We start from the raw sequence: 22,535 nt of genomic DNA, 5'->3' as shown, positions 1-22,535 counted from the left end.
GTCTGCAAGATACTTCCACCTGAATGACTTCCCAACACTTGAAGCTCAGCAAGCCTTAAAATAGCCCTCCTCAGCTCTGCTCCAAATCTGCCTCTGCCTCCTGACTTCTCTTTCTGTTCACGGTGTCACAGCTTTCTCAGTTACCGGGTCTGAAAGCTCAGAGTCATCCTAGCTCCCTATGAATCTCCCTCCATCATGCCACTCGCCTCTGCCCCCACTTCCGCCCCCTCGCTGTCGCAACTCTGGGTGGGTGCCCACAGAGTGCAAAAAGTGCTCACTCCAGCTCTGGCAGTTCCTTTTACCCCAGCCCTCAACTGTCTCAAAGATAACTGCGAACACCAGGCATGACACACTCAAACATGACATAGAAATAAATCCATTAATGGTTATTTTAAAGGTCAATAGCATAGCTGTAAGAACAACCTCTGTGGGATTAAGTCATCAATGGCAAAAATAGGGAGGAATGCACTTTACACCATACACATACAAACTTAAAAAAGAAAACCACCTTTTGATAACTTTATAAGGTCAATGAAAGGTTTTAAAATCAATTTTGGCTTTTCTCTGCAGCCTTTACAATGGCTAATTTCACTATTCCAAAAAGTTCTCTCACTAAACTGTGAGCTCCAAGCAGGTAGGAACTCTTCATTATCCATCTATCACTAGGACCTGAGCATAGCACATGGTGGCCACTCAGGAAATATTTGCTGAGCGGATTAAAATGATCCTAGACCAAAAAAATGATTTGACTGACTTAAGAAATTTCTGACTTCTTAGGTTTCTTAGGTTGCTGTAAATTTTAGTATTTTGACATAAAACCTGTTCCACAGCTTTATAAACATTATTTCTTATCAATCCAGGATTCTAAAAATACACGCAACGACATTTTTAACATATAAATTCAGCTTTGCTTTTTATCCATCCCCCAAATTGTTAAAAGTTGGCCCTCCTGAGCTTTATTGTTTTAGGGACTAAAAAACGTTAAAGGCAAAGCACATTTGTAACGACTTTTGGAGCTTTACTACAATAGGTTATAATTACACATTTTATAAAACTACAGCTGGTACCCAGACAAAGAGCAACTTGCTTCTGAAACTGTGATTTGTAATGCATATTATCAGCAGAAATTTGCATAGAAACAATGTCATTCTCAGGCAATGATGATTTGCTATGGTTTCTCTTGTACAATTCCTATTTTGGACAGTTTTGTTGTCAAAGAAAATATAAGCATTCCATTTATTGTAAACTTACCAGGGTAATTCGGAATTGACTCTGAGAAGTTTTTATTTTGAGTGGTAGATGCCCCTGGAAGGCAGTCTGTCTTGGCGGAAGAGGGTCTTTCTGACACAGATTTAACTGGTCGACCTTCCTTAATGGGTGGGTAGGCAGCTGTGGAAGATTTGCTGGCTGCTAAATTTTGCATCAGATTTTCCCAGTCATCATCATCATCGTCAAAGTCATCTATGTCAAAATTGTCAATCTCGCAAGCAGCCTGGAGCTCTCTTTCCAAGTCATTTATGGAGGTGGTATATTTATTCTGATCTTTCACAGCCGTGCTTGTGAGAACATTTCCTGGGAAATCAGGGCTTTCATTTCTTTTCTCTGCCCTCGGTGTTTCAGCCCAGTTGCTACTTACAAAGGACTTCTGTAAATGGGAACTGAATAGCGGTCTTTCAAAGGGACTCTTTGTGGTGGCTAAGACTCCTGTCTTTCCTAGGGGAGGAGTCAGTAAACGTTCCCGGGTGGACATGGAATTTGAGGGGAGGTGTGGAAGAGTAAACTCCTTCACAGCATTCCCTGCAAGACAGGAGTCACCCTTCCGAAACGCGTAAGGTAAGGAAACAGAGGCCAAGTCCTTCACAGGGCTCTCCAGGGGATCAGGCCTACACCCCCACATGGCGCTAAGAACACTGGCATCACTGGGATCAAAATCCGCTTCAGCTAGGAGTTTCCTTCTGAAGAGAGAACACAGGATGCCAAATTAACAATGAGTAGTTGGCAATGGTGTGGGCTTTCCTGGTAGCTCAGTGATAAAGAATCTGCCTGCCAGGCAGGAGATACAAGTGCGATCCCTGGGTGGGGAAGATCCCCTGGAGGAGGAAATGGTAACCTCCTCCAGTATTCCTGCCTGGAGAATCCCATGGACAGAGGAGCCTGGTGGGCTACAGTCCATGGGGTTGCAAAGATTCGGACATTACTTAGCAACTAAACAACAACAGGCTGGCAATGGTAGGGTACACACAAGTTTATATTTAATTTTCATGCCGAACTGGCAAAATATTTCCAACCTTAAAAATCTGAATACAAATGCTAAAGGAACAGTTTGAAAAAGTAAATTAAGACATAATGCAGAGCACAGGGAACTCTACTCAATACTCTGTAACAACATATGTGTGTGCTCAGTTGCTCAGGCATGTCTGACTTTTTGAGAACCCATGGACTGTAGCCCAGTAGGATCCTCTGTCCATGGAATTTTCCAGGCAAGAATACTGGAGTGGGCTGCCATTTCTTCCTCCAGGGGATCTTCCCGATCCAGGGATTGAACCCATGTCTCTTACATCTCCTGCACTGGCAAGCAGGTTCTTTACCTGGGAAGCCCTGTAATAACGTATTTGGGAAAAGAATCCGAAAAAGAATAGATACATGTATATGTATAACTAAGTCATTTTTTTGGTATACCTGAAACTAACAACATTGTAAATCAACTATATTCCAATCATAGAATTAAAAAAAAAAAATGACAGTGATAAGTATGCTACACCATTTGTGGGGCAGAATGCCTGGAAATCTTGCCCTGTATCTTTGACACTTACAATGTCGGTGGAAATGCAATCAGATCCAGAAGGAGAAAAGTCAAGATACCTTATGTCCCGCTGCTGGAGCAGCTCGTTCCCACAATCCAAAGCTTTCAGCTCATCATCAGGAACAGCATCAACTAATTTACAGATTCGGTCCATCACACGGATAAGCTGCTGCTGTAAACTTGTCTGTCTAGCTGTAAAGTAATTATGCTATGAATATTTTTCACCACCAACAAAAAAAGACTTAAAATCTTGAAAGCCCTGCATGTAACACCTGAAGTAGTTTAAAAACAGGATTCTGAACAATAATATATTCTCCGTTATCTGCCTCTGAAATCATCTGAAATCAGACTGGCTCTAATCTGTATCATGAGAGCTAAAAACTGTTATCGTTTCATTTCCTGCTAATTCTTATAAGGTAACCAAGGTTGCGGTAAGATAGTAAAGTTTTATGGGTTTTTTTTTTTTTACTTTTTCAGATGTAAATCTCACCATGCCCACACAGAATACGTCATACAGTTTGGACAGGTAAGAACTCCACTTGTTGCTCTCGTCTGCCTGCCAACCAGAGCTTCCTAACAGCACGGCACTTACACTTTCCTTTTGGAGACCACTCCCACCCTCCACCCCAACCCCTACCTCCTCAGTGGGCATGTGACGTGAGGCAGTTCAATGAGAATTAGATCTGAGAGTTTTTTGACTGAATGGAAAAGAGGACCTCTCTCTTCAACAAGCTGGACTGGCTGCAGGTGGCCAACTCTGCCACCCTGAGGGAAAATACAAGCTTGAAAATAAGGCCAAGGTAAGGGAAAGCAGAAAACAGAGATGGAGGGAAACGGAAGATTGAGATGGGGAGACGTGAGAGGCAGGTGTGAGAGAGAGATGCCTGCTAACACCCGTACGGACATGTGGATCCAGCCAGCCCACTCCACACTTTCACATTTCAGCTGTATAACTAAGAAATAGATAGAGGAGGGATGGCTTTAGATGAGGCAAAGGAAAAACAATGGGTTAGGGGAGCAATGGGAAGCAAGAAACATGCCTACCGACCCCTGGGGCCTAAGGTGTTCAGGTGAAATAAACAGTTTAGGCAGCTACAGAGGCAACAGTGTTCTCAGAGACAATCAGAGAAGAGGCGGCGGCTACTGGGAAATTATTGAGCAAGGGAGCCAGCTGATGGGTCTAAGGAGAGGAAGCGAGGACAGATGAGCATGGGGGTGTGGACACGACTCTGGTGAGGGGACCCGCATGTCCATGTGAAAACGATGTGGGAGTGAGGACTTTCACTAGTGACTGACGTAAACAGGGTCCCGAAGTATGAAGTGGTACAAGTGCACTCACCGCGCTCCTGTTTGACATCTGTTTTCTCTGGAAGGAGAACGGGCATTGGATTGGAAAGAGTAGCATAAACAACAGTCCAAAGGAAATGAAAACCAAGACAGGCTCAGAGATACAGTTATTGGAAAGGAGCTCAAGTCTCTTTGTCTAGACAGATTACACCTCAGAGTACAAACGAAACCTGCAAAAGAAAATCTCACTAATACATGAGGCGTCTAGTTAATAGGAGAGTTGAAGGGAGAGTGAAGACAGTCAAACATTGTTCTAATTTTCAAAAAAATTCTAAAGGGATGCCAAAAGCTACAGGCTGGCGTTCTTAAAGTTAATTCAAGGCAAAATTCTAGAACATGTTATCAAATGGCTGCTTTGTGAGCTCTAAGAAAAAGAGGAAACAATTACAGAGTTCGCAAGAGTTCATAAAAATACAACAGCCATCTCAACGTAGTTCCTTTTTTGAAAGGATCACTAGACTGGCAGATAACAGAAGCCCCCATTTATTGAAGGCCCGCAGTGCAAGGGGCACTTTACCTTGAACCCTGACAACAACCAGGCAAGGCAGATACTATTCTCATTTAACAGAAGGAACAGAAACTGCGGTCCAAAGAGGCTGAACTACTTTGGCACAGTCACCAGCCAGGAGTGGGAAGAGGGAGGCTTGCACACAAGGTCAGCATTGCTCTAGAGCCAGTGGCCCACCTTTTTCCTCTCGCTGCCTCAGACTTTCAAATTCTGGAGTCAATTGAGCGAGTCTTTCGTATCCCCAGGGACAAGGGAGAGAAACACAGTCTGAAGGCAGATTTGTAACAAGATGAACACGAGGTGGTGATGAACAGACTGCTGTCAGCTGAGAGGGAGGCCGCTAAGGACATTGTGTAGGACTCTGTCCTTGCTCTCGTCTTAGCCAACCATTTCATCAGTGAAACCTGATGATGCAGGAGCAGTATGGTGCAGTGGCTACCAGTGCAAATTCAAGAGTCTCAAGACTGCTGGGTCCATATCCTAGCTCTGCTGCTGTCTAACTCTATGACCATGAGTATTATTTAGCTCTCTGGTACCTCGTACCTTGGTTTCCTTATTTGTAAAATGGGATAACAGAAACTATCTTAAAGGATCATTGTGAGGATTAAATTAATTAATGTTGTAATGCACTTGGAAGAGTGCCTACATCAGGTATTTCAGGAGCATCTTTAACAATAAATTCAGAGACGAAAATAAACAAAAATCCAGAGGAAACAGGAACCACACCAAGAGACCACTGCACATGTATGTGCGCACACACACACACACACACACACACACACCGTAAGTACAGCAACTCTCAAACACACATTCACATACCCCCTAAGTATAATACCCATCAAATAAGAATAGAAAACATTACAGAAATACTCATAGATTACAATGCAGCTGTTGGAAATTAATCTGATAAAAATGAAAAATTCCATGCAAGAGTTAATTTAAAACCCGAGGACATCTCTCAGAAAGCAAAAAAGGCAAGAGATAAAAATCAGAAAAGTTAATTAACGGAGGTCTAATGGTCCAATAGCTGAAGTTCCGGGAAGAGTGAAAGAGAAAAGAGGAAACAAAAAGAAGAAAACAAAAAGAAATAATACCAGGAAAAATTCAGACTGCTGCCACTAAGTCACTTCAGTCATGTCTGACTCTGTGCGACCCCACAGACAGCAGCCCACCAGGCTCCCCCGTCCCTGGGATTCTCCAGGCAAGAATACTGGAGTGGGTTGCCATTTCCTTCGCCAATGTATGAAAGTGAAAAGTGAAAATGAAGTCGCTCAGTCATGTCCAACTCCTAGCGGGTCACCCCATGGACTGCAGCCCACCAGGCTCCTCCATTCAGACTAGAAGGAAACAAATTTCTAGTCTGAAAAAGCCTTTGGGAAACAGAAATCAGGAGTGGGAAGGAGACAAAGCAGTTTTTCAAAGCCTTTAGGTGCTACTGGATTATTTATACTAGATATTTAATAGAAAATTTAAAAATGAATTAGAAATAAATCAAGCAAACAAAAAGTACTAAACTTTAAGTGAACACCGAACCCAGAGAACTTGGAGGATGGTCTAGAAATCAGTACCTATAAAAAAGAGGTAAAAGATCTAATATTTAGCTCTAGGCACTTCACATTTATCTCACAAAGATTAAAGCTACAGGAAGGCAAAATTTTGGTGCAGTATGAGAAAAAAAATTCCTCCTCTATTCTAAAAACACTACTTATTAGAGAGTCATTTGGTGAGAAAACAAGTTTCTGAGTTTCAGAGTTATCTGAGCAAATGCTGGTGGTTGGTTATTACGAATGATTCACTATTAGATCAAAAGAAACTACAGATTCATCATCTTATACTATACAGTCACAGGCTGAGAATACAACCTTACTTTGTTTTCAAAAGTAAGCAGCTACAACATGTGTTACGTCTAAAATTCTTTTGTACCTTCACAGCTTGTGCTGGTTTCTTGATTAGGCTGTTGTGTGGCCATTTCCTTGAGTTTTGACAAGTCTTCTGATGTGCTAAGACTATGCTTTTTGTCAGAGGTGTCAAGATCCTTCAACATACTACAAATTAAAAAAACATTAAACTGATCAGAGTACAGACTAGACCAAATGCATACTTTTCCCTCTAATATTTCCCACAACTGGTTAGACACTATGTAACAGAAAAGAGAAACATGTCTCTGTGTCTCTATTGTAAAACCTCTTAGGTGGTGGTTTAGTTGCTACGTCATGTCCGACTCTTTTGTGAATCCATGGACTGTAGCCCACCAGGTTCCTCTGTCCATGGAATTTCCCAGGCAAAAATACTGGAGTGGGTGCCATTCCTTCTCTAAGGGATCTTCTCAGTCCAGGGATCGAACCCTCGTCTCCTGCACTGCAAGTGGGTCCTTTACCAACTGATCCACCTGGGAAGCCCTAGCTGGCCCTCAAAGTTTGCCATCTTTTGGCCCTGATATTAACACACATAAACATGGTCATTCGGGCTGGATATAAAAAATACTTTAAAGTAACAAAATAAATTAGTATTAACTAAGTGTTAGAGAGAGGATACTGTGGCAATCCGAAGAAAGCTAAAGCTTATGAAGGAGGGAGACTGTCAGTTTACTCTCATTAGGCAATAGAGCTCAGGGTTACCATAGGAACATAACTGGAGATAAAGCTGTAAAGACAATTTGGGGTCTGCAGAGAGAGGATTTTGAGGGCCATCTAAAGAGGTATAGGAATACAGGAGATACAAAAATATGTTCTCCTTTTTGTTATATATTTTCTAACCATTACATCTCTGAAATAAGTTCAGAAGTCACAACCAGCACTTTAAAATGTAATAAAATATAACAAAATGTAAGTGTGCACTGCACATAAAGCATTTGTGAAAATTCTCTTTTAGTTTTATAATATATACAAATATGTATACAAGGTTGCAGTTGAAAATATATACAGAGAATTTATCTCAGAAACCACCTTAGAAAGAACCATTTTCCAACTGCTGAATGTCTAGGTAAAATATACTAAATTGTGGTATGACAACTCAATAAATTATGTAGCCATTAAGAGGAATAAAAATAATGACTATGCGGCAATATGGAAAACGTTTTAAAAATAATGTCAAAAGAAAAGCAGATTGAAAAATGACAGCAACATGTTGATTATGGCAATGTAAAAATCATACACACGTATAGAGAAGGAACAAAACAATGTGGACAGGGAGAGGGAGGAACGAATCAGGAGGACGGGGTGCAAATACAAACTGGGCTTCCCTGGCGGCTCATAAAAAAGCTGCCTGCAGCTCAGGAGACCTCGATTCAATCCCTGGGTTGGGAAGATCCCCTGAAGAGAATGGCTATCCACTCCACTATTCTTGCCTGGAAAATTCCATGGACAGTACAGTACACGGGGTCGCAAAGAACTGGACATGACTGAGCAACTAACACTTTCACTCTCATATACAAAATAGACAACATACAAGGATTTACTGTATAGCACAGAGCATTACATTCAATATCTTTTAACAATCTATATAGGAGTATAATCAGAAAAAGAAAAATACAAACCCTAAATCGCTATGCTGTACACCTGAAACTAACACAATATTGCAAATCAACTATACTGCAATTTAAAAAATAAATAAATAAATAAATAAACTTAATGTGGATAAAGAAAATGTTTGGTTTGTTGGACTCTAAGACTATCAGTCAATATCCTGTTAAAGTGGCTACAGTGTTATCTGTGCAATACACACTTGAAATAACCCTACACTGGATCTTAGCCCATTTGCCATTAATGACGTCATCTTAGACAATCCCCTGTTCCTCCCTAGGCTTCAACTCCTTCACCTGAGAAATAAGAATGCTGTTGAATAATGCTATGTGAACTTTTGCTGAGTTTTTTCCCCACAACTCTGTCTGCATTTTTATGGGGGAGATGAAAGAGGGGAATTTTTGGAGTTTTTCTGTTTTGTTGTCAAATAGCAATCACGCTTCACCCTCTCCCACCTCTGTAAACATCTCAACCCACCTGTTAAAACAAAAACCCAGAGAAACCAGCTTATGTAGACAAACACCTCCTTCCTGTCTGCCTTCCTTCCTTCAGGTGATGTACTAGAGGGATTTGTTTCTCATCAAAATATGGTTAGCAGCATAGTATGTAACAGACCTCTCAACTGAGTGGATTTAGGCTGGAGCCAGTATGGCAGTAACAACGACTATTAGTATTTTAAGCTATTAATGAACTATGTGGATTCTCTCTTTTGCCATAACACCACCAATTAATCACAATCATGTCACAAATTTATCAAAATTCACTGAATAACAAATACCAATGGTCAATTCTATTAATATTTGGATTAAGAAAAATTTTTAAAAGAAGAAGAAAGGACACTTAGTAAAAGTCACTTCGCAAAGAAGGTGTTAGTTTGGGGTCATTTCAGGTCTAGGAAATCAGTATCTTTAGGACTACATTCCACATATCAAGATCAACTACATAAAACCATTTGGAGGTGCCATGTAATTAATGATAATTGGACTATATAGTTTTAGAATGCCAACAATTAAATAAAATTTATATAAATAGGAATTTCTTGATGTGTTCATTTGAATACAAAACAAACTGCATTAGCATGAAATTAGTCAATTCTGAGGTGACATTACACAACTAAAATTATTTCAGCTATCTCAGAAACAATGTTTATTAATTAATAAAACTATTTTACCTAGAGCATTTTAAAGAGGATGAGGAGGTAGAAGTCATTCCTTCTTCTGGAGAAGGTGGGACAAAATCTATGTCATAATCATCTTCGTCAAGCTCAATACATGAAGACTTCTCCACTGAACGTAATTCTGTTTCTTCCAAGTTTTTCTTCTTTTCACAATTACCTAAGTAAAACAATTGATGGTTATCCACTTTAAACATAGCAGTGTGTACATGCCACCCCAAACTCCCCAACCAACAGGATCCGACTGTGCAGCACAGGGAACTCTGCTCAATGTGATGTGGCAGCCTGGATGGGAGGGGAGTTGGTGGGTGGGATGGATACATGGATGTCTATCGCTGAGTCCCTTCACTGTTCCTCTAAAATTATCACAACACTGTTAATTGGCTACACCCCAATACAAAATAAAAAGTTTAAAAAACAAAGTAAAATAGTTGATAAGTGTAGGTTATTTTAATATTAACGAGCCAGAAAGAACAGGGTGTGAGCGCTTAAAAGTGAGTGCTTTGGACAAGGTAAAAGCATTCGCAGCACTTTGTACTGATGAGTTCTCTCCTTTCACACGTTGATGTTGGCTTGTTTCTTCATGGAAGAGGACTGAATCAACTGGATTAAGTCCACCAGAAGCTGGACTGAGGCTGATGATTTGCTTAAGGATTTTCATGACTGTCTCCAGTCAAATTAAGAAACTCATATTTAGTATCAGTCCTTTCATTTCTATTTTTCATTCATATTTAAATAAGGGTAAAGTACAGTAAATAAGCCTGAGGGTTATACAAGTACCATTATTGATACAGATAAACTATGTCTGCCTTATCCCAAAGGCGTCTTAGTTATTTAAGTCTCCCAGAATACATGTCTCTCTCAACTATGTGGGAAAACAGTGCCAAATCGTTGCTCTCTAGTTTACCTTTTGCCAAATCTTCTCTTCATAAATAATAACACATTTGATTAGACTATAGTCTTGCTTATAATCAGTCACTTTTCAGTCCCCTCTTACCCTGCAGTAACCTTGATGGGATTCGGTGTTTAAAAATATTAGTCTCATATTTACAATTATTTCATAATGTGGGTACCTCCACATATGGCTGATCTCAGCTATTAAGTTCTAGACATCTAATAACTATGAGACCTAAACAGAAAACTATTTGAATGTAATTTATAATACTTGAATAGCATGATTATATTGTATTATTCATCAGTATTAGGCAGTGCAAATCATAAAAGAATCATAACACAAAGGCTTCGTTTTATCCCAATTCTACTACCAACTAGTTAGCACACCATCATGAAGCCACTTGAACTTCTATGGAAACTTCTCTTCTTTTTATTGAAGTATAGTTGATTTACAATATTGGGTTAGTTTCAGGTGTACAGCCAAGTGATTCAGTTTTTTGCAGATTTTATTTCATCACAGGACATTACCAGATAATGGGTATAACTCCCTGTGCTACACAATAAATCCCTACTGCTTATCTATTTTATGTATAGTAGTTTGTATCTATTAATTTCATATTTCTAATTTGTCCCCCCCTCTACTTCCCTCTCCCTTTTGGTAACCATAAGTTTGTTTTCTATGTCCCTGCTTCTGTTTTGTATACTTATTTTTATTATTTTTTAGATTCCACATGTGATATCACAGTAATTTTCTTTCTCTCTCTGACTTATTCCATTAAGCATTATATTCTCTACATATTTCTTTGTATTTAAAATCACAGAACTATCCTTGCTAATATAAAAACTATATTAGCAGAATAAAATCTTTCATTTCCTTAGTATGCAAGAACGTGGCCCACAGATGGTTCAATAAGCACCTCTATATATCCTAAGGACAAAAGTTAAATCATATTTGTGACTCTTCCCAATGTCTAGCTTTGAATAAACTAATACAATCAACCTTTTGAAATGAAATAATAATTTTTACCTCTTTCCGCTCCCAAATGAGTTTTTAACGAGTGATTTTCCTGAGTATCTTCATTTATCAGCTCTTCGGGATCGGGGTCATCATCAATGCAAATCACATCACTACTTAACCATTCTGAGTCATCCTTCTGTTTCTCAGTCAAATGTTCCTGCTTGCTCTCAGAGGAGAAGGGAGCCAAATCAGTCTCCCCTGTATGTGTTTTATTAAGCTGCGCTTTTACTAAGTTCCTCTTAGACTTTTTTGATTTCTGAGCAGTGCTTACTCTTACGAAGTGGTTTTTACATGGTGTCACAAATGCTTTAGAATTTCCAGAAGTATCGAAGTCATCCATATCATCCCAATCATTGAAGGCAATAAGAGAATCTGATGAGGAACTAAATTCTAATTTCTTGAAAGTAGCATTGAGGGATTGCTTTATAACCGGTGTGTTCTGGGCCGTACATGAAACTTCCTGGGGAACCTGCGACAAACTTGGCAATAATGGTTTTGAACCAACTCTCTTAGTTTGCGGTCCGGATGGAGCACTTTTAAAGTCATTGATCCCCGTCTGCTGATTGGTGGTGTGGGGTAAAGGTTCACTGAAGGAAAAGGCCTCAGTGATATTAACATCTTTATCACTCAACACAGGTGTTTTTGCCACTGACACACTAGTTACAGAGACATCGTTGGCTGAAGGCACTTTCTTTTTAAAAGTGAAACCTCTGAAAAAGAATTGAAAAACTGAATTAGAAGGATTCATTTTAACAAACCCAGAAAGTATACAAAACTCTGATTTTTTTTTTTACTAATTTATATAATGACTTACCTTCATTGTATCCCAAATGAGCAAAGAATCTATATGCCTCTCTGACTTTAAAATATGTAAGGAAACTTACATTATGCTTTGTATGCTCTGATCCTTCCTATTCAGGAGCTCATTACTCAGCTTTGAGACTATCCAGGCCATTCCCATTACTTTGCCTCTCAGGCTCATAGTCCTTAATTAACAACCTCTCCAGAGAGGGGGAAAGCAGAAGCAAAGAAGAGAAAAGACGCAAATGTGACTACTTGTTGCGACTCTGATAAAAGTTTTATGGGGAAAAGAATTAAAAACTTCCAGCTCTGCTGAAATCTGAAAGACAAGTGAAAGGGGCAAGGGCCCTGGACATCTGCTGGCTTTACTGACATGAAGGTCAATGGTAACTTTAAAGTCAAGCACAAAGAATGTGCCTAGAACCTGCTAAGGGCACAATGAGGGCTCTACATCATTAGGTCTGTTAGAAGGACTTTGGAGTACAGCTTGAAGGAAAGAACAGAACTGGAGAGCTATAGTTTCCTTACAGATGGTTTTCGAAAAGGACATAAAATTATATTAAGATACTAAAAACACCGATTTGGGTCTTCCCTGCTGGCTTAGTGGTAAAGAGTCCACCTACTAATGCAAGAGACATCGGTTCGATCCCTGGTCTGGGACGATCCCACGTGCCAGGGAGGAACTCAGCTCGGCTGTCACAACTACTGGTTCTGTACTCTAGAGCCCAGGAACCACGACAAGAGAAGTCACCACAAGGAGAAGCCCGTGTACTGCAACTAGAGAGCAGCCCCCATGCATCATAACCAGAGAAAAACCCACACAGCAATGAAGAGCCAGCACTGCCAAAAAAAATTTTTTTTAAATAAAAAATACCAATTTGCTCATATTTACAAGATTCATTGTTCACTCAACGAATATTCATTGAGCAAATATCACGTGCTAGAAACTGTGCAAAGGTGCTGAACAATTCATTACCTGGTGTTGCTAAAAGATGCTCTATTATTATTTTGCAAGTGGGAAAACCACTGACCCTCTCATTTTCTCATCTCTACAATGAAAGAGTTGTAAGAGATGTTTCTTTTCACTTGAGTGCTGGTGCCTGTATGAAAGCAAACTAAAGTACTTACGAAGATTTCGGTTTTGAAAGACTCAATTTATTGTTAAGCTTTCTTGCCGAATGACGTTCCAGTTGTTCCTGTAGATTATTTTGAGGAACAGCAGCCATGATCCTGAAAAATGAGGGAGAAAAATATCAGTGGAATTACACGCTTTGCATTAATCACAATATTTACTGTTCCAACTGTGCCCAGAGTAATGAGACTTTTTTTTGGACAAAAAACTGTTTTGACATTTAAAACAGGTGACATTTGAAATACATAATCTTTAACTAACTGAAAGCTCACTTATAGCAAAATGACCTGGTTTTCCCCCAATGCTAAAAAAAGCACAAAAGATATTTTTAGGGAAGGGCTTATTAGGAAAAGGCTTGCAGAAAAAGGGGACCTGGCCTAGGTCTGAAGAATAGAGGGAAGGCAAATGGGGAGAGAAGTGTGAGAAAATGATCAAAGCACACTGAAAATCCAAAGAACAAAGGAATAACTGAGTTCTCCGCCCCAGGGGAAATCGGAAAAGAAGGATGAGCACTGTCAATGAGAGCAATGGTTTACCAGCAAGATGCTGTGCTTTGGAATCATCTGGTCTCAACCTGAAAGAATACTTTTACCAAGCATATAAATTGTGACACGGCTGAGCTAATTCCTGGGATAATATGTAGCTTAGAGGCTTCCCAGGTGGTGCTAGTGGTAAAGAATCCAACTGTCAATGCAGATTAGATGCGGGCTCGATCCCTAGGTTGGGAAGATCTACAGGAGGAGGAAATGGCAACCTGCTTCGGTATTCTTGCCTGGGAAATCCCACGGACAGAGGAACCTGGCAGGCCACAGTCCATGGGGTCACAAAGAGTTGGACATAACTGAGCACCACCCCCGCAAGCATTAACCATCAATGTGTAGGTTAAGCCGTCTTAAAATTAAGGGGGCCGGAGACATTCCTGGTGATCCAGTGGCTAAGACTCTGTGCTCCCAATGCAGGGGGCCTGGGTTCAAAACCTGCTCAGGGAACTAGATCCCACATGCGACAACTAAGACCCAGTGAAGCCAAATAAATAAAAATTTTAAAAAATTACTGAGGCCTGGGGTGAGAGGTGGGAGGGAAATTCAATAGGGAGGGGACACATGTATACATACCTATGGCTGATTCATGTTGATGTATGGCAGAAACCAACACCATATTGTAAAGCAATTATCTTCCAATTAAAAGTAAACAATTTTTTAAAAATTACTGGGGCCAAATCAGGATGGAATAGCAGAATATATGGACAGTAATCAATTCTTATTTGAGCAAAGAGATATAACCTTCTTTCTCATTTTATCTTTACCAAAGATCTTCTTTTATTTTATGCCATATAGCTTAGGAGGAAGGGCTAACAATACCAAATGATATTCATGGAAATATGAAGTTTTACATGTATCACAGTCCACTCACTAATTATTAAATTATGTTTAACAAGTCTTTAGATAATAGTGAAAAAAGGAGAACTTTGAAGCAAGTGCAGTGGAAGAAATCTTCATGTGTTGAGCTTGATGAAGATGATTACAATATTGATTTTGTTCCACCTTCCCTGGAAGAAAAAATGATGTTTGCCTTTTCTTCCTCTTTCAAATGCCTTCAGTAAAATAACTAATTATGCTAAGTTGCTTCAGTCATGTCCAAGCCTGGTGTGTTGCAGTCCACAGAGTCACAAAGAGTCAGATACGACTTGGCGACTAAACAAGAAGTCGCTTCAGTCATGTCCAGCTCTTTAGACCCTATGGACTGTAGCTCCTCTGTTCATGGGGTTCTCCAGGCAAGATACTGGCGTGAGTTGCCATGCCCTCCTCCAGGGGATCTTCCCCACCCAGGGGTCAAACCCATGTCTCTGATGTCTCCTGCATTGGCAGGAGTTCTTTACCATTCATACCACCTGGGAAGCCCAATTAATAAACACTGAATAACTATGTGAATTATATCTTAATAAAGTTGTTACAAAATAAACTCCAGTACTCTTGCCTGGAAAATCCCATGGACGGAGGAGCCTGGTAGGCTGCAGTCCATGGGGTCTCAAAGAGTCGGACACGACTGAGAGACTTCACTTTCACTTTTCCCTTTCATGCTTTGGAGAAGGAAATGGCAACCCACTCCAGTGTTCTTGCCTGGAGAATCCCAGGGACGGGGGAGCCTCATGGGCTGCCGTCTATGGGGTCGCACAGAGTCGGACACGACTGAAGCAACTTAGCAGCAGCAAACACCAGAAAGTAGACAGAAGGGTATAATGAACTCTTATGTACTCATTATCAACATTTATCAAAAACTGTCAACTCATCCAATATTGTTTCATCTGCACACACATCCCAGGGTCCCCACTTCACCATTCCAGAAGCCAACCTCTCAAAATAGTCATATTTTAATTCTGTCATTCCTTCTTTGTTCATTAGCTGGACTATTTCTACCAAGAGAAACGTACTCTGATCTACTATTTTTTTACCCAGCAGCACAGCTCACATAGGAAAGACAGGATAAATGTTGCATTTTTTTTCCCTTTATTAGTTTTCAAAATAATGAGTTAATTCTCTGGTAACCTCTATTGGTCAATTTTTTTTCTCAGTATCATTATAAATTCATGGATTAAACATTAGGTATGTTTCAATTCAATATAATTATCACCCTTATTGATTTTCAAACTATTTCAAAACTGTTCAGAGGGAGCGTTTCCAGTTTGACTCTTCAGTCCTTTTTACTTCTTTAGTTTTGATTTTTATTGGGCTCTAGAGGATGGGCTGGGAAATACCTCCACACATTATGCCCCATGAGGGAGACGCCCATTCTAATTTCCCTGGGATTTTTCTTTTCTTGGAGCCACTGCTCCTGCTGGCAGTAGCCTCTTCAGGTCTACTGCTGAAAGGCCCCTCCTTGGAGGACAATTTCCTCTTTGTCCGACTCTGTGTGACCCCACAGACAGCAGCCCACCAGGCTCCCCCGTCCCTGGGATTCTCCAGGCAAGAACAATGGAGTGGGTTACCATTTCCTTCTCCAATGCATGAAAGTGAAAAGTGAAAGTGAAGACGTTCAGTCATATCCTACCCTCAGCGACCCCACAGACTGCAGCCTTCCAGGTTCCTCCATCCATGGGATTGTCCAGGCAATTACTGGAGTGGGGTGCCATTGCCTTCTCTGTCCTCTTTTCCTTGGGGACTCTCTTATTTCCTGACTCTTGGGGTCACTAACTGGTTTCTTTTTGGGGAAAGATTTCTTCCTCTTGGGAAGATTTCCAGTGCCACCTCTTTTCAAGATCACTACTGACCAGCTCCTCCCTGGAAAAAGATTTTTTTTCCTTGGGTTTGGAAAAAGAGACAGACAGGTCTTCCATTCCATATTCCAGAGGAGCCTCCTGTTAGCGTTAGTAATAGTCGCTAAGTGTTTGATTCTTTGTGATTCCATGGACTGCAGCCTGCCAGCTCCTCTGTCCATGGAATTCCAGGCAAGAACACTAGAGTGGGTAGCTGTTCCCCTCTCCAGGGGATCTTCCCAACCCAGGGATCGAACCCGGGTCTCCTGCACTGCAAGCAGTTTAACATCTGAACCACCAAGGAAGCCTCCTGGGGCTTTTGTTTTTTCTTCTTTTTGGGTCTTTCACTTGTCTCCTCATACTCCTCTGGGGCACGACTATTTTCTGAAGATGCCAGGGCAATTGCAGCCAGCCTTTTCTTTTCCTTCTTCAAGCGTTTCTTCTCCTGTTTCTCTAGCTTCCTAGTAATCTCAGTAGCCGCTTCCTCTGCCTGAACCATTGCCTCCGTCATGACACCCAGATTCTTTTGTGGAATTTCTCCAGTCTCACAGAAGGACAGATGCTCCTCAACTTGTTTTTGAAGTTTCTCCCTAAATACACCAGTCAGTACCTCAGAGAAGCAATCAATTTGTGAGGCAATACTGGATTTGTTTGCCAGGTTATCAGGAGATGCGGCCTTTGTTCTTAGCAGTTGCTCAGCCAATGAAGGTAGAGTGGAAAATGTGTCCATGTTTTGGGGTGTTACCCCTTGTCTTCAAGTCTCTGGAAACTTGGTTCCTTTGCTGGGCCCAGGGAATCACTCAGATACCAGGACTGGCTCTTCAGTCCTTTTGACATAAAGTTAGGCTTTGAGAGCTTCTTTACTATTTGGAATAAAAAGATGCCCCAGACTTCTCTTGAGGCAGTTTTTTGCCCCAGACTCAGAATCAGGCATCTCTCCAAAGAGCCTTGATTTGTGTGTGTGTATGTGTGTGTGTGCGCCATGCTGCACAACATATAGGATCTTCATTCCCCAACCAGGGATTGAATCCTCACCCCGCTCAGTGGAAGCAGAGTCTTAACCACTGGACCACCAGGGAATTCCCCACCCTGATTTTTTTTTTTTAGTGGAGAAGGTATATATTTTTTTATTTTTAAAAGATTTTTTTATGTGAACCATTTAAAAAGTCTTTATTGAATTTATTCCAATATTGCTTCTGTATTTTATGTTTTGATTTTTTGGCTATAAGGCATGTGGGATCTTAAGCTCCTGGACCAGAGACTGAACCTACACTCCCCACATGGGAAGGTCGAGTCTTAAGCACTAGGCCACCAAGGGAGTCTCAGTGGAGAGTATTTTAAGACCATCATTCCCTGCATATCCAAAGGCACCTCCCCATTTTACATCCAGTTTAAAAGCACCGGCCTTTTGCCAAAGTATGTTTTCTCCAAGGCCCAGTCCAACATGGAAGTTTTTCACAGAATAAAGCCACACTACTGATCTCCACCAATGACGCGGAGACAGAGGCACACAGCCCTTCAGCCTTCAGACAAAGCAGGACAAAAGGTCCACGGCATCATTACACAACCTTTCCTAGCATTCCTTCTCAGGTTTTACTGTTCCTGTCTCATCCCGCTGCAAAATTTTCACACTTTATTGATTTTTGGATCAAAACTAGCCACAGTAGTCCGTAATAAAGATTTCTAACATTATTCCATGGCACGATTTGATGTGTATATTTGACCATCTTGGTAGTACCTACGTTTGACTAAGTATTTTGTAACTGCAGTGACAGATCGTGGATTCACAGTTAGCACGCAGTCAGTAGTAGTGTTCGCTGCTCGGTTGTGTCGGACTCTTTGCAGCCCCATGGACTGCAGCCCCGCCAGGTTCCTCTGTCCATGGGATTCTCTGGGCAAGAATACTGGAGTGGGTTGCCATTTCCTTCTCCAGGGGATCTTCCCAACCCAGGATCAAACCCAGGTCTCCTGCACTGCAGGCAGATTCTTTACCATCTCAACCTTAATGTATCCTTCCCTACTTTCAAGCTACACTGCTCTTTGGTTATTCCTCACAGGGTGGCGTCCTCTAGTCAGTTATATTCTGAAGCACGGCAGCAAGGACATAATTTTCCTATGCCACCAGCCTTCAGCAGTAATGCTTTTAAGAAGAGGTACAGAACATTTCTAGCACATTAGTATGCTTTCCCATGCTCTTTCCCAGTTGATACACACCATATATAACCACTATCTGACTATCACCATAGATTAGTTTTGCCTGTTCTTGAATTTCTTGATTCGTATATATGGATTCACACAGTATGTATTATTAATGTATATTTGAAATGGTGTCTGTTAAATCATTTCTAATAGGTACACTAAAACATGAAATTAGAAGTACTTAAAATCAAGACCCAATACAATATCTTATATTTTATAATAGAGGTGAACCCATTAAAAACAGGGGCAAAAATGAGACTGTTCTCTTATTTTCACTCTCATGCTGGACATTCTTGCTAATGCAAAAATATGCAAAAAGAGAAATATACTAGAAAGGATGAGAATATCATCACATGTAGACAATTTGATTATATACTACTAACTCAATCCAAAGAAAATCAGTCATTAACAATAGACAATTAAAACTTCAGGAAAGTGGGTAAATAAAAGATAAATATAAATCCACAAAAGTCAAATGTATTTTCATGTAATAGTAATAACTAACTAGAACATATAATTTTAAAAAAGTGTTCAATTAACAATAGCATGAAAAACATTAAGCTACCAATTAACCTAACAAAAGACATACGTCTTCATGATATAAAGAAAATGACCAAATATTACTGGGAAGAATAAAGAAAGATTTGGATCAAGAAATATATTTCATATTCTTAAAAGAAAGGTTTAAATATAGCAGAGATATTTCGTTCTATATTAGTGAGTTTAATAAAATTCCAATTAAAATACCACAAGAATATTTCACAAAACTCAACCAAAACACTTCATTTGACAAAAGCATGAGGCAAGAATACAAAATAACAATGGGATGGGAAGTAGCATTAGAAATATTATAATCATATTAAGTGTAACTAATTTAAACAGCATGGTACTCAACTTTGAAAAAGAAAAACCAAAATATGTTTAGTGTGTAATGAGAGAAACATAACAAAATAAGGAAAGTAACCAATATTTAACAAATGTTATTAACATAATGAACACACAATATATTCTAGATCAGGAGTTGAAAAAACTATGACCTGTAGGCCAAAACGTGCCTGCAGCCTGTGTTTCTTAAATAAAGTTTTACTGAAACACAACAATGCCTGTTTATTCACATACTGCATGGTTGGGAAGTTACAACAGAGAATGTCTAGCCTGCAAAGCCTAAAACATTTACTATTTGGCCCCTCACAGAAAAGGCTTATTGACAATTGATCCTACTAGATTAGTGCTGGATAAAATAAGAAATTATTAAGTATTGGGTGGGGGGGAATAGACTGTGAGTTCGGGACTGACATGGACACACAGCTTTATTTAAAACTGATAACCAACAAGGGTCTACTGTATAGCACAGGGAACTCAATACTCTGTGGTAACCTAAAAGGGAAGAGAATCTGAAAAGGGATGCATGTGGATGTATGTATAACTGAATCACTGCTGTACAGGTGAAACTAACATAACACTGTTATTCAACTATGCTTCAATATAATTTTTTATAAAGTTAAAAAAAAGAAGAAATGATTATATACAGTGAATCTCTGACAAGAAGATAAAATGATCAAGTCAAAAGTGAGAACCCAGAGAGGTAAGGAGAATACTGACAGTTATTTTTGTCCTGAGGACAGCTGTCTAATTCTGAGAATCTGAACATCAGTTTTGCTAGCCTTGGAGGGAAAAGATGGAGAGAATCAAAGTCAAGGCAAAACCATGGTGGGAACTGTTTCCCCATAAAACTGTCACCCCAAAGGGCTCTATCATTTGGGCAAAGGTAAACTAAAATTAAACCCCACCTCTATCCCCAGGTATCTACAAATAAAGTTACCAATCAGTGAGGTGCTGAGTGGGAAAGACCCTGAAACCACAAGCCCAAATTTTGAAAATCTTTTCAACCCAATTTTATCAATCACATATTTAAAAAAAAATTCAAGTCATGAATTTAGATTAAAGCAATCCTAACCCCAAGGCACCTGGCAGAAACAAATGCAAAAATGTCTCTGGAGGACAAGCCCTTTATCTTATGCCTTAAATAGTTACCACGAGACAATGTGTAGCAAACAAAAATAGTCAAGCACAAAATGGAAACAAGGCACCAGGAATGAGAACTAGTTGTAACAGAAATAAACAGTATCAGACATAGCAGTATAAAGCTATTAAACCTCGTTTACAAAAATAAAAGACAAGCTGGAAAATATCTGCAGTAAACACAACTGTTAGATTGACCTTGTCAACAGAACTTTTAGGAATGAAAGCTACAACAACCAAAATTCAGAATTCAACAGATAGACTTTGTAGAACAGTAGACTGTTCAGTTGCTCAGTCGTGTCCAACTCTGCAACCCCATGGACTATACAGTATACCAGGCTCCTCTGTCCTCCACTGTCTCCTAGAGTTTGCTCAAATTCATGTCCACTGAGTCAGTGGATGATGCTATCTATTTCATCCTCTGCCACACCCTTCTTTTGCTTTCTATCCTTCCCAGCATCAGGGTCTTCTGCAATGAGTCAGCTCTTAGCATCAGGTGGCCAAAATACTAGAACTTCAGCATCAGTCTTTCCAATGAATATTCAGGGTTGATTTCCTTTAGGATTGACTGGTTTGATCTCCTTGCAGTCCAAGGGACTCTCAAGAATCTTCTCCAGCACCAAATTCAAAAGTATAGATTCTTCAGTGATCAGCCTTCTTCTTCATGGTACAGCTCTCACATCTGTACATGACTACCAGAAAAAGCAGACTATACAGTAGGTTTGTCATAGCTTTCCTTCCAAGGAGCAAGCAGCTTAAATGTGTGGCTGTAATCACCGTCCACAATGATTTTGGAGCCCAAGAAAATATAATTTGTCACTGCTTCCACTTTTCCCCCTTCTATTCGTCATGAACTGATGGGACCGGATGCCGTGATCTTAGTTTTCTGAATGCTGAGTTTCAAGCCACCTTTTTCACTCTCCTTTTCACCCTCATTAAGAGGCTCTTTAGTTCCTCTTTGCTTTCTGTCATTGAAGTGGTATCATCTACATATCTAAAGTTATTGATATTTCTCCCAGCAATCTTGATTCCAGCTTGTGAGTCATCCAGCCAGCACTTTGCATGATGTACTCTGTATGTAAGTTAGGTAAGCAGGGTGACAATATACAGCCTTGATGTATTCCTTTCCCAATTTTGAACCAGTACACTGTTTCAGCAGACAACACAAAGCTGAAGAAGAGGAAATTAGTAACCTGGGGGGAAAACCAGAAGAAAGTGTCCAGGATCTGTCTCCATGGATTTCTCACACTTCTGCATGGTCCAAGCCTTCTGAGCAAAGGACATGTTAAGTAGCAAATGGCCTTGGTGGCTGTATTCCTCTGGAGGAATTAGGGGTCACACACTCCCCAGAGATATATCACAGTAGCAAAGATAAAGCCCTTTCTTTTCTCTCCCTGGAGACGCTTCCCTACATTCAGGATAACAAATCTCAAGGTCCCTTCCTCTCTCAGCCAGGGGAGATTTACCTACATCTCAAGGTAAAAAGTAATCTCTCTGGAAGATATCCCAGAAACCCTCAAGTGCTCACAGTCTCTGAATTTTGGGGTTCCTTTCCTGGGATGCACACAACTGTATGCACAGGTATCATGTAACTCTTATCACATCACCTTGTAGGAATTAGGGTGTAGGGAATGGATGCAAGGTATTGCCATAATAAACCACCTGTATCCCTCCCCAGGTGTCTGTGTCATTAGTACATGTTTAAGCACCTCTGTATGTGTCTGGCTAACTTGTGAGCTGAAAAACAGGGTAAAATTTAAGATCCTTCATAGTTTCTGACTTAATAGATGCATACACAGAATGATAAAGAAAACAGATGGAAAATATGAGAAGTTAAAAGACACGAAAGATAGAGTAAGAAAG

General features: G+C 40.2%; 1 protein-coding gene across 3 annotated transcripts in view; it reads right to left on the bottom strand.

The window, feature by feature from the left end:
- BLM (BLM RecQ like helicase) overlaps window positions 1–22,535 on the bottom strand; it is a 92,651-nt gene that overhangs the window by 54,118 nt on the left and 15,998 nt on the right. For all 3 annotated transcript variants that reach the window (XM_086364470.1, XM_086364471.1, XM_086364473.1), the window contains exons 2-7: window positions 13,195–13,296; window positions 11,275–11,975; window positions 9,351–9,513; window positions 6,582–6,703; window positions 2,863–2,995; window positions 1,252–1,955 (exon numbers count right to left, since the gene is read on the bottom strand). In XM_086364470.1, the coding sequence (XP_086220596.1) occupies window positions 1,252–1,955; window positions 2,863–2,995; window positions 6,582–6,703; window positions 9,351–9,513; window positions 11,275–11,975; window positions 13,195–13,292 (1,921 nt within the window). In that variant the 5' untranslated portion in view covers window positions 13,293–13,296. The remainder of the gene's footprint in view (window positions 1–1,251; window positions 1,956–2,862; window positions 2,996–6,581; window positions 6,704–9,350; window positions 9,514–11,274; window positions 11,976–13,194; window positions 13,297–22,535) is intronic.

This window comes from Bos grunniens, chromosome 21, assembly GCF_055505025.1.
Source record: "Bos grunniens cultivar Pamir isolate PY7600 chromosome 21, Bosgru_T2T1.0, whole genome shotgun sequence".
NCBI classification, from domain to species: domain Eukaryota; kingdom Metazoa; phylum Chordata; class Mammalia; order Artiodactyla; family Bovidae; genus Bos; species Bos grunniens.
The sequence above is the reverse complement of the archived record's forward strand: the minus strand, read 5'-3'. Positions and strand labels throughout refer to the sequence as shown.